The 12,464-nt window shown below is 44.6% G+C and overlaps 1 protein-coding gene across 4 annotated transcripts in view; it reads left to right on the top strand.

The window, feature by feature from the left end:
• LOC149334003 (cytochrome P450 2C23-like) overlaps window positions 1–12,464 on the top strand; it is a 55,427-nt gene that overhangs the window by 41,371 nt on the left and 1,592 nt on the right. For 3 of the 4 annotated variants that reach the window (XM_089554979.1, XM_089554978.1, XM_089554980.1), the window contains exons 5-8: window positions 639–943; window positions 3,267–3,379; window positions 5,799–6,057; window positions 8,459–8,649. In XM_089554979.1, coding sequence (XP_089411105.1) covers window positions 639–943; window positions 3,267–3,379; window positions 5,799–6,057; window positions 8,459–8,649 — 868 coding nt within the window. The remainder of the gene's footprint in view (window positions 1–638; window positions 944–3,266; window positions 3,380–5,798; window positions 6,058–8,458; window positions 8,650–12,464) is intronic. The other variant, XM_089554981.1, reaches the window with a different exon arrangement.

The raw sequence follows: 12,464 nt of genomic DNA on the forward strand, positions 1-12,464 counted from the left end.
GTGGAGGGCTCCGGAAATTTCGACCACCTGTGGTTCTTTAACGTGCACTGACATCGCACAGTACACGGGCCTCGAATTTCTCCTCCAAAGAAATTCAGCCGCCGCGGCCAGGATCGAACCCGCGTCTTTCGGACCAGCAGCCGAGCACCATAGCCACTGAGCCACAGCGGCGGCTAATGAGAGATCTTCAAGACCACCTTGCTTGGACACCACTTTTAATTGTGAGGCAACAGGGGCATACTGTGAGATACCGTTGTAAACATTCCCACAATATGTTTACAACGGTATCTCACAGTATACCCCTGTTGCCTCACAATTAAAAGTGGTGCCCAAGCAAGCTGGTCTTGAAGATCTCTCATTTTATTTACACCGATATGGAGGTGCAAGTTTCAATATTACTGCTTACACTTCCTCAAGAAAGCAAAGCGCTTTCGAACATGAAAAAGCACAACTTCAAACCAACACCCCATAGATTTCCTCAACATAGAGGATAATGTAATCGATAAGACGCAGGATGATAGACCTAGCTTTCACCTACAACTAGTAGATCATTGATGGCCAAAAGTGTTTTAAAATTCCAGAACATTTATACCGAATATGAGCTCCGATCGTCTAACTCAACCAACGCTTATGTCCAGGAGGGATGCGACCATTTGCTGGATCGCATAGCCGAGGCTCGAGGACAGCCCCTGGATCTTTTCCAACTACTGCTGGCCAGCGCTTCCAACAACATCGGCGTGCTGCTATTTGGCCGCCGCTTTCCCTTCGATCACCCCAAACACCAGCAACTGGTGGCCTCCATACGAGACGAATTCATGGAGAGCCGAAAGAAGAGCATGGTGTCCCTTCTGCCATCCAGCGTCACGGCGTTAGCAAGACGCCTGCCATTCACGGCAGCAGCTGCGGTGCACAAGACCATGGAGTCGGTCGAAGCGTTTGTGAGGTGAGCTGCGCTCTGGGTGCTAGTTTGAACAACAGGGCAACGACTATTGCAACGTGACTAACGGGAAATCTCAGGCCCTCCATTTTAAAATGCCCCCAACCTCTCGACGCACTTGTGTGGAGGACGTAATTAACGCACGCTCTGTGGCAAGCGCACATGTCTGCATTACAAAAATAGGGCTCCAGTCATGTACCTGAATTCTTCTGTTGCCGCATTCGCCCTTGAACATTCTCTTTGTTAGTGAGTACCTCTCGGAGACTGTGACCGAGTGCCCTCAGTGCTCACTGAATACACTGAGCACAACGGATTACTGAGAGGGTCTGGTTCAGGTTAGTTGATCTTTTTCCTGAAAAGCCCCTTGAGGAGTGGGATTTCATTTACACAAACAAAAAACATAAATAAAGGTGTTCGATAAGACGTTCTTGAAAAGCAGAGGATGAAGCATTCAAAACGTTATCGTGGACGCTTAAGGTCCTTACGTACTGTGAATGCGAAAGTATCTTTTGACCTAAAGGCCTTTAAACTAAACGCCTCAGCCATAAAAACCTTCGACCTAATGCACTTCATTCCGGCAGGCATTTACCTTTCAGGCCTTCACCAAGGAAGTTGACCTAAACACCTTTACCAAAAAGGCATTCAACCTAAAAGCCATTATCATTGCCATTGTCATTAATTACCTCATCAATATTTAGTAACGTCCTTTATTATTCCAAATCTACCACTATCACTATAGCTAAATATCACTAACTATCCCACTACCTACTACAGTCTCGTCTGACGACTTTGCTTTATTGTCTACGGTCACCCATTACTATCTTATGGTTTACTGCAGACGGCCTGCGATGCCATGGTGACGTCATGAGGTTTTGGTACCACTTGGCCATCGCCGCCGGGTTACGTTGCTGATGAGCGATATAATCGTGTACTCTGTTCCAACCCGTAGCTTGTATTTTTTCCGCTTTCACAAAACCGGATTCCGCTGTTCGCTCTCGTGCAAGGCGGAGCCGTCAGCAATAGCTTTAAGGGTATTTGTAGCTTATCACTCAAAACACGCCCAGGCGCCCAGCAACACATTTAAGATATGTACGATACCCCTATTAGTTGACGAGGCCTACAGATGCTCTAGCGCTGCAAGGAAGGGCTGGGGCAGAGCATAGACAATGTATTCTACTGCCGCAGCAGTAACAGCTGCACTTGGCAAAAAATGCCTTCATTATCTATGTGAAGCCTTGGTGCCTCCTACCATCACGCCACCAACCTACACCCTCCCTAAACCCACCACCCACTAGAAACCCAAGCAGCAGCAGAACGAAAAAGCCGCGGTGAAATAGAATTCAAAGACAGAGTGGAAAAAAAGCTGCCACCCAGAAGCACATCCCCTTAGCCATATCCTCACCCCACCCTACTGCTAGGGGGCTGGCCACCCAACGCCGCCACCCGCCTCCCACCTCCTCAACCCAGTTGAACCCTCCAGAAGCGCCACTCACCCGACCATCTCCGCCAACCTTCAACCTACAGAAAAATTGTGTCGTGTGTCTGAAGCCTTGGTTCAAAGCAGAACCATTCTCAAGTGTAAAAGCATCAACAGACCGATACAGTTCATGCGACAAAAGTGTTGGACATTTCCTCTGTTGTCGAAGAATAATCAAAAATATTTCTTTTTGGATGCTTCTGTAGTCTTATGTAGGAGTAGTTATGACGTTTAATAAGTGAACTGACAAACCGTTATATGAGGAGAGCAACTTCTATTTTGCATGAAGAGTAATTTTTTTGAAAACATGTGCATACCAAGTTTAGCGTTTTCGTGTCAGTGATTTTCTAAATATAAAAAGGTCGTTGCTCTTTCTGTGTGCTTTCGCGACAGTTGTATAAACTCCTGGTTTAAGAATTCGGTCTTTGCCTCACCGGTGAACAGGCGGGCATCCGTACAGCGTTCTTTTACTTACTTTATGACGAATAGAATCAGGGCTATACATAGTGCCCATTATTCGCTTCTTCCTTGCAAATGCCACTTTAGTACTGCATTTTTGGCCAATCAGCACTGGCGTTTCATTTGGTTAGGCCAGCTTGTACTTTGCCAGACGCATGTAGCCAAACAGGGGACACTGAAAATTGGAATCGTACCAGCTGGCCCAATAACACGCTATTGAGCAAGGCCAATTGGAATGCACATCATAGCTTTGAACAATGTTTTCCCAAAAGTGGACACAGAAATGGATGGCTAGAAGATGGAGACTAAGAACTATAAACAAGTACACTGTCTGTTCAAAATATTTGAATAACGGTCTTAAGTTTTAACACAGTCCTCTCACTTCCCTTACAGAGAACAAATTCAGCGTCAAGCAGGAAATATAAACGCCTGCAGTGGATCTTTTGTGGAAAAATACTTATTCCAGACTCAGGAACGGAGCGATAAAGACACCTTCGTTCATGACAGTAAGTGCTACAAATTTTTTATAACTGCAAGATGTGGTCACGTCCTCACGAAGTCAAGTTTCGCGTTCTCTTTAAGATATCGTCAAGCAGTGCTCAGTGCAATATGGCTCGTGCCAAGAGTTACAAAACGCCAAGAACTCAAAAGTTCAGTAGTATGAATGTGGCACCTAAAAAGAAGGCATTCAAAAGTATAAGGTTCAGGCTAAGCTTGAGCATGCCGAGGCTGCATTGTTAAACAGATTGCCATTCAACATATCGCTGTGACGCCGTGCTTGTGTCAGTTAGCGTGTGGTTAGGATGGCTGTGATTTTTTAGGGCTGGGCTTATCTAGTCACACGGGTGATTAGTGGCAGAAAGCAACTCTGGTCGACCACTGATGAGGTGCTTCAAGGGACCATATAAGATACTGCTACAATGTGAAATTTTTACAGCTAGCAGAGTACTGCAAGCGAAGTCGGGTAGGCGAAGATTACAAATCGAGGCGAAAAATCTTGCAGTCATTAGTCATTAAATCTTCCAGTCATTATATCTTCCTATCCATATAGCGGCTTACGTAGTACGTTCCTCATAAAGGCGCCCGCCGCGGCGGTTGAATTACGATCTCAGTGCACGTTAAAGAAGTGGTCGCAATTTCCGGAGCCCTTCTCTACAGCGTCTCCCGTAGCCTGAGTTGCTTCGGGACGTTAAACCCCCGTAAACCTAAACCTTTATGAATGCGAAGGAATATGACGTGGAACGTCCTCAAAGGCGAAGCTGTGCAAGAACCCTCTTATGCTATTAAACTATTAATCGCTCATTTATCAACACCACAAATAAAAAATGAAACATTCCCCTGTGCTCCTAGCTTTCGGTGGCTGTTGGCTTTTATTTTATGTATGCCATAAAGAGCCCGTCGTTTCGTTTTCCTTTCCTGCTCTTGTACAATACGCATTGCGTATGATTTATTTTATGCATTGCGCGCAAAAAGAGACAATGAACTTCTATAAGGGCCTTGTATGGTTTTGAAATCTCCGTATTCTCCTAGTTACTATTATACTATTGTACTATTGTTACTATTGCAACGCCTCAATGGCCCTCATAGTAATGAAATAAATAAATATTTCCAAGTTGTCCAAAATAATTCTTTAGAAATAATATTTACTTCCTTTTTGGCAGTTTTTCATAAGCATTCTTCGATGCTTTATATTTTCGTTTCATACACACAAAACTCCTAGCCATTATTGTTTATTATTGATGCACTGCCAATCTCGTCATGAAACAATGCTCACGGATATGGATTACGAAGAAAATCTTCACAGGACAAGTGGTGATTCAGAACTCAATTTACAACAAAACACGAAGCACGCAAGTAGGACCAAACCTAACGCACGGGGGATCGCTCGCATATCAGGCTGTTAAAAAATAAAGGTAGATAAGAAACATTAGATTCGATATTGTAAAGTGGGAACCAAACTGATGCTCGCAATGCCAAGAAAATGATGGTGCAGGCTTGTTTTTTTGCACGTCGTCTTCAACGACGTCTGTGATGAATACTGCCGTATGGAAACAGGTGCCGATCCACCATTTAAATTTCTAAACATGGTATAAAATGGCTTGAGTTGCTTGTGTTCAGGTCCGCTGCTGCTGCTAAACGGTTGTATTCGATCATGCAAACAATAATCGTAGTCATGTCCTGCCAAATAGAATTTAGGCACCAAGGGCAGATTCCGGAAGTTATCATCGGTAGAACATCGTAGCATGGAGCTCTTCTGGTAACAGTGGCATTAAATGGTTTCCAATTGTCCTGCTTAAATCCTGTGGACAGTATATCGACAGCCCCTTGTGTCAAGTGCTCGAGCCTTTGTGAGAAGTGCTCGAAAAAAAATGCAGCATATTGAGGCGTCCGTACCATTTATGCTAAATGCCATAAAAAAGGTTCTTCTTAAACTAAAAACTCGAAGAATAAGCTTATTATTCTGCATACCTCATCGTGATGAAGCAATTTGCTCCTCGAGATGAATGCGACAAATTTTCAACACCTTAGCATAGTAGGCGTGTTGGTATTGAATCTTAAAAGAACGAAACAGCCCTACTAAAACGAAGGGCCAGGATCTTTTGCACTGTTTAGTTCTAGCATGATGTAATACCAGTTCGCGCACTATGCTAAGTTGCCACAATTTAGCGCTTGTGCGTGTCTTTTTTTTTCGTGGTCCTTCGTTCTAGTTTAGTTTAGTTTAACGCTGTTAAGTTCTTTCAAGTTAAACTCCAGTGCTTGAGACGCGGCAGACAAATCAGGCGCGTTTACTTTAAACTCAATTTTTGTTTGTCTTTAAACTTGTCCTTTAGAGGTAAGGAACGGGGCAGATAGTGCAGCCAAAAGTGTTGTTCAGCTATCTGCTACAGAGACAGAAGGAAAAAATATATATATTTCACGGTCCAGGCTTCTCTCTCACTGGCAACGCCGTTGGGTTCCTGATCCCCGCAACTGTCACGGTGTCCGCAATGTTGATGCGAATAATTCTGCTGGTGGCCGCCAACGTGAAAACGGTGCAAGCACGCATCCAGAGGGAGATCGACGCCGTCGTTGGAAGCGAGCGGCCGCCCACGTGGGATGACCGCTACGCAACGCCCTACACCATGGCCGTCATGTGGGAGGCACAGCGGTGGCACACGCTGCTTCCCCTGGGGCTACCTAGGTGGTGAGTACTCGGCGGAATGGCTTCCTTCATGTGTCCGTCACTCGCCCAAGCCGCACTGGTAATTGGCCCAATATTTGGAATGTATTAGCAAAGGCCAGTCCTTGTAAGGATCACAGTAAAACCACTCATTTCCAATGTTAAGCCGCTGACCTGAGCTGCTTGGGCGCATAGCCCTTGTAATAACGCATTTTATCTTATGACTTCTTCCGTACTTATGGTCGGAAGAGAATATGTGGGTGTTGTGGATATTGGATTCCAGATCTGTCGACGAGAACACTTGCTAAGAATATTTTTCCTGCAGCAGGCTTATCCTTTTAAAATAAAGCTTTTAACGTAGTTGCGTTAGTACCCCCAGTTCGAAGAAAATAGACTTTTTATCATGCGCTTCTATATTGCGCGCTTTATCAAGCGCGCAATATCATGCTGTAGCATTAGTTGGGGTGGGCACTTAAGGTCCTTACGTGCTATAGGCATTTCATCTAAAGACATTTACCATAGTGGCCTTCAACATAAAGGTCTTTACAGTGAATGCATTCACCATGAAGGCCTTCACCCTAAAGGTCTCCACCATAAGGCCTTGAACTCTGAAGTCTTTGGGTAAAGATACTGGTAACGGCCTGCCAGGCTTCAGGGACGTGCGTGCGTACAATCTTTGGCAGAAGCATACAGCCCAAGGGGTCTGCTTCTCAGCCCTGCAGCGCGGCTCCTCTTCCATACTCAGGGACCCTAATCTCCCGATGGCGGGAGGCACTTAGATCCTCTCCATCCTCCCAAGCTTAGGGATGTGAGATGTTCTTGAGAGTCCCTCTATACGGCTTGAAAGCAGGCCCCTTGGGCTGTATATTTTTGACGAAGACTGTACGTACGTATGTCCGAAATCGGAAAGTGCGCCTATGGTGCTACCGTACTAAAAATTGTCCCATGTCGACCTAGGTGACCGTTTGAAGCCTCGCAGTTGGCAGGGCAACCTAGGTGGCCACCTAGGTCCCGTGACCTTGTGGCGCCATCACAACCTGCCCATGCCCACCGGATAGCGAGCAAACTGACCACCGTGGCAGGTGGCAGTTAAGTTAAAAGTTGGTCGTGAGAGGTTGCTCGCAAAGAGAAACCTGAATCTGACAAGCCCCACCAAAGGCAGCAGTTGCCATAGCAGGGCAGTGGCGCATTGCTTAACCGCTGCACCACTGCGCCAGTAGTGGCATTATGTAGTTATGAATGTAGTGTAGATAATGATCAATTCCGCACATATGAGCATTAACCAATTAACGCCATCGTGTTATACCCTTAAGGCGGAGCTTAAGTGTGCCCCCCCCCCCCCCCCCCAGCTTTTTTAAACCAAAATTTCTTGCTTTAATTTCCTGCTTTTCCTATAGACGTAGGAAATTTTGAACCCACATCTTAAACGACACCACAGATTATCCCTGGTGTGGCGTTTGTTCGCAAATGTCACTGCATGTTAAAAGTGTTGTTCTCATGTTTTAATTTCTTGTTTCGGGTGGATAGTCTGCACCTCCACCGGTTGAATATAACAAGGAAGTCCTGACAAGGATGCAGTATACATTGATAGTGTCATTTTTCTCTTATATCAAATGCAATGGTTGTACGTGCAAGACCATATCGAACGACGTAGAACGAATTGCGCGCAGCTGCAAACATTTGAAATACATCTGGTATCACCTCTCGTCAGACACAAAGGAAAAAATTATCTGTCGGTATCTTTAAGCATAAGGAAATTAGCATTACAAAGCTTTGCGGCAATATCACTCGCGCTCTGAGCGGCCAAAGATGTGCTGCCGCGACTGTAATCCAAATTTGAGCAGAAGGCTCCGAATATTATCTAATTGCTTCTAATTTTCTTGCTCTCAGTACGTATTAGCGTACAGGGTATGAAGCGTTCTCTACGTGGCTGAACTGTAAGACAAACATTTTGCCAATATTATTTTTACAGCTGAGATGTAACGTCCAATTCTTGACACCTGCCAAAACTGAATGCATTTTCGGACTGTTACTTAAATTTTACTGTTTTGTGTAAATTAGCGCGAGACTGCCCTAAACTCTCCTACTCACCTTGTATAGTCGTCAGCACGCTTGTCTAGAGAGCTCGGACGCCGCCCTGTAGCACAAAGGAAGGGAAATTTTTAATCAGGTATAAGGGTCCAGAGACGACGCTTACGATGCACAAAAGCAACATAGACACACAAACCGTCCTGACAACTGCACTGCATGAGCAATATATAGGCGGAGTAAAGATTTCAATTTGTTTCGCAGCACACCACTCCAGCCCTCTTAGAGAGGCGTGCTGACGACTTTGCAGGAGGTCCCATTAAATGTAGTGGTTTGTAAAAAATTACTTAGTATTAAATTCTGTTCTGATTCATTACTGTCACAATGGTTCTTACAGGGCAGGCCAAGACGTCGTGATAGGGGAGTATTTTGTGCCTCAAGGATCCACCATCGTTCCCAACATCTGGGCAGTTCACAACGATCCCAAGCGTTGGAGTGAGCCCGAGAAGTTCGACCCTACACGATTTTTGAATGAGGACGGATCACTCGCACTTGAGAAGTTGAAGAGCGTCCTGCCGTTTTCAGTCGGTGAGAAATGTTTATAAATATTAATTGAATTTAGCTAGAAAAATTTATTTCTATGTACATGCAGCTTATCACTTTCATGGCCTCTATAGCGCGTTCATTATTCCTTGCACTATTCTGGTTTTGTTTATTGGGGTTTAACATCCCAAAGCAAATCGGGCTATTAGGGACACCGTAGGGAAGGGCTCCGGAAATTTAGATCACCTGGGGTTCTTTAACGTGCACTGACATCGTACAGCACACGGGCCTCTAGAATTTCGCCTCGATCGAAATTCGGACGCCGCGGCCGGGAGCGAACCCGCGTCGTTCGGGTCAGCAACCGAGCGCCATAACCACTGAGCCACCGCGGCGGGGTCCTTGCACTATTGTAGTGTATTGCCACAGATTCAGGTTAAATTCTCTAGTGAGTGTTTTTTTTTCTTTGTCGTCATGCACGCGGCCTCATCATTTTTTCTGCGGCCAGAGATGCCTATTTACAATTTTTCACAAAGAATCCCGAAAATGCATGGCTAAATTCGCGGCGATCGGCACTGTTTCCTAAGCAGCCCAGGGTTTGTGCGGCATTCCTTGTCACCTGTATATAAAACATGGCCATAAGCGGGTTACCTGACGCCGGAAAATGCCACGTTCAGGTGTCGCTATCGCTGCCTCGGATTTCAGTTCTTCCGAGCATATAAGTGCACCCAATAAACACTTCCCTTTCGAAGTGTCCCCATGCACTTATAATCCACTGCAACGTTCTCTCTCGCTCTGATCGCATGTGTATAATATATGTGAGTTGGTACAATGAACTTTTCCAGGGTTAGTTGTCTCAGCTTCCTTCCCCACAAGCGCGTAGTGGTCGCCATCGTCCAGTCATCACATGTCTTTCTCTACCTTCGTTGTTTAGGGGTAAACAAGCGCTTGCTGCACTTACGTAATCAATCCGCACGCTGCCAGTGTCTCCTGCCTAGAGTTATCTTTATCCTCAACTGGAAGGGAGGGGAGGTCTGAAGCTTTGTAATCATTGTGCTTATGTTAGGTTGTTTCCGCCGCAGCCAAGGGGGGCGCGGCCCCGTCAGGCCTGTCTATTGCCTTTTGTTGCGTCCCCCAAGGCATTTCCGTAACGGAATGTCTTGAATAAAGAAAGAAGAAAGAAAGAAAGAAAGAAAGAAAGAAGGAAAGAAAGAAATAAAGAAAGGAAGGAAGAAAGAAGGAAAGGAAGAAGGAAAGAAAGAAAGAAGGAAAGAAAGAGAGAAAGAAAGAAAGAAAGACAGAAAGAAAGGAAGGAAGGAAGAAAGAAAGAAAGAAAGAAAGAAAGAAAGAAAGAAAGAAAGGAAGAAAGAAAGAAAGATAGAAAGAAAGAAAGAAGGAAAAAAGAAAGGAAGAAAGAAAGAAGGAAAGAAAGAAAGAAAGAAAGAAAGAGAGAAAGAAAGAAAGAGAGAAAGAAAGAAAGAAAGAAAGCAAGAAAGGAAGAAAGAAAGAAAGAAAGAAAGAAAGAAAGAAAGGAAGAAAGAAAGAAAGAAAGAAAGAAAGAAAGAAAGAAAGAAAGAAAGAAAGAAAGAAAGAAAGAAAGAAAGAAAGAAAGAAAGAAAGAAAGAAAGAAAGAAAGAAAGAAAGGAAGAAAGGCGCTGCCAAAGGCCCCGCAAGTCCTTTGGCGAGTCGGTAAACAGTATTGCGTCTTTTGATTGCATAAAAATTAGGAACCAAGAGGCTAGCTCCCCTTGTACACTTCATTTACCGGGTAAAACAAGAAGCGTCGAGATTTTTCGTCGCGTAATGCGCCGTAATAGCAGCACGAAGGTGCGCATGTTTACAAATGCTGACAAAAGTCTCAAGATTAAACAGACAAAACAATACGCAAAACATAACAGCGCAAAACAAGGTCTGCGGCGATCTATTACGAAGTACTCTTGCTGAGTCCACAAGGGCGCATATGCAATGTTCTTCACATGGCTGCTTTAACCGAAGTGAACCACAGAGCCCATATACTGTGGCATAGAATAAAACGTTTCCCGGGAAAACACTGCGAGAAGTTCCTTGAGATTTTGGATTCCCCACTAAGCACTCGAACGCAGCGCGGAATCTACGTGGTCGCCCTGAATTTTCATCCCAGAACCGGACTCCCACGGAGGCGGAGGTACATCAGCGCTAGCAAATCATTTCCTGGCCCCTATTAATCATGGCAAAATGACCAAGCGAGGGCGAGCATGTTCTTGATTGCCTCGCAACATGCAAAACCCTATGCGGAGTCATCGCCTCTTAGGTCGGGCAGCGTTGACAAGTAATGTGTTTTAAACATGTGACCAATGACATGAAAAAACACATAATTTGTATGCAGTAGATTTCTTGTCATTCATGTTATGTAAACCGCTACAATAATTTCTGGATAACTACATTCTTTGACTAAGTTTAAAAAGCGTTAAAAAATGTTATTCTTCCCATTGCACACCACCGTTTAAACCAAATGCGTTTGTAATGACTCAAGCTTCGTCTCGGTTTTTTCAAATGCATTACATCTAACTGCTACAACCTACTGTTCACTGAATTTCTCAGATTATATCCCCTTGAAGTACTCAGTAAATATTTCAGTGTCAACAAAATGCCAGAATAGGCACGTGGCTTCTTCGGTAGCCTCAGGGCTTCCTAGCCACATTATTTATTGCATTCATTCCTCGTACATTATTGAGCAAATTGCTCTATTTGCGCAGGAGAACTCTTCATATCAGGTGCCTGTACAAAGTACCGTATATTGTAAACTGTGGATTTTAACAACTCGATGTGACACCTGGGCTACGAAGGACGCCGTAGTGCAGGGATCCTGATTAATTTAGACCACCTGGGGTTCTTTAACGTGCGCTCACATCGCTCTGTGCACGGCAGTTGTTGTATTTCAGCTTCCTCGATATACGGCTGCCACGTACGGAATCTAACCCACAACCTTATGATCAGCAGCCGAGCTGCATTCCCACTGAGCCACCGTGGTGCGTCCTAATCAGCGTATTTCATATCGCCCACATTGGGTATTGTGATCTCATTTACCCTATAATACACTGGCTTAGTGTCGATAATCCTCTTGTCGAGTGGCCATTCAGTATGTAGTTGTTCCGAATTAGTCGCATAACTTACAGTCCTTAATACCGGCGTGCACTGTAATAGCAAGTAATCAATTAGGCAGGCAACAACGAGCCCTCTGGATTGCCTGCCGAAATGGTTTCACGTTCACGATATGTCGCTGAATGTAGGCATTCAGGTCCCTCACAAAAAAGGCGTACTTCAGTAGAGTTAGTTCTTGGGCTAGTTGGTATACTTGATTTAAACTCATAGTTTTTCAGCGCAACGGCACACGGCCAAAGAAAAGAAAGCAGATGTTCGTCCTTCTTCTCTTCCTGCTTCTTATCTTTGGCCGTGTGCCGTTGCGCTGAAAAACTATGAGTTTAAATCAAGTATACCAACGAGTGTAAAGGCGTATTTTTATTTGATGGTCGCTTAAACCTGATCCATGTAATATTGACGAAGCATAGTGAGCACGTGTCAGCCGGGTGACCAACACGTTCTTCACTTGTGTACAGCAAAAACATCGATAAACACCGTTAACGTGTCAAATAATTGCATTTTACGGACAGCGGCGATTTTTCGCTTCAGGCATCTTTGAATAGTAACAACATCGCCTCAGGTCCCATATCATCTCACCGAATGCACAATAAATAGTATTTATGATAAGTAGGCCGCAGAGGTTAGATTTTAGGCCACGTAAAACTCAAAGGATATCAGTGTGAAAGCGTAAACGTAACTACATCGCCATGGAATGCAGTGAGCAAAAGAAAAATTCTCCAAGC

This window comes from Amblyomma mixtum, chromosome 8, assembly GCF_055824585.1.
Source record: "Amblyomma mixtum isolate Tamu chromosome 8, ASM5582458v1, whole genome shotgun sequence".
NCBI classification, from domain to species: Eukaryota; Metazoa; Arthropoda; class Arachnida; order Ixodida; family Ixodidae; genus Amblyomma; species Amblyomma mixtum.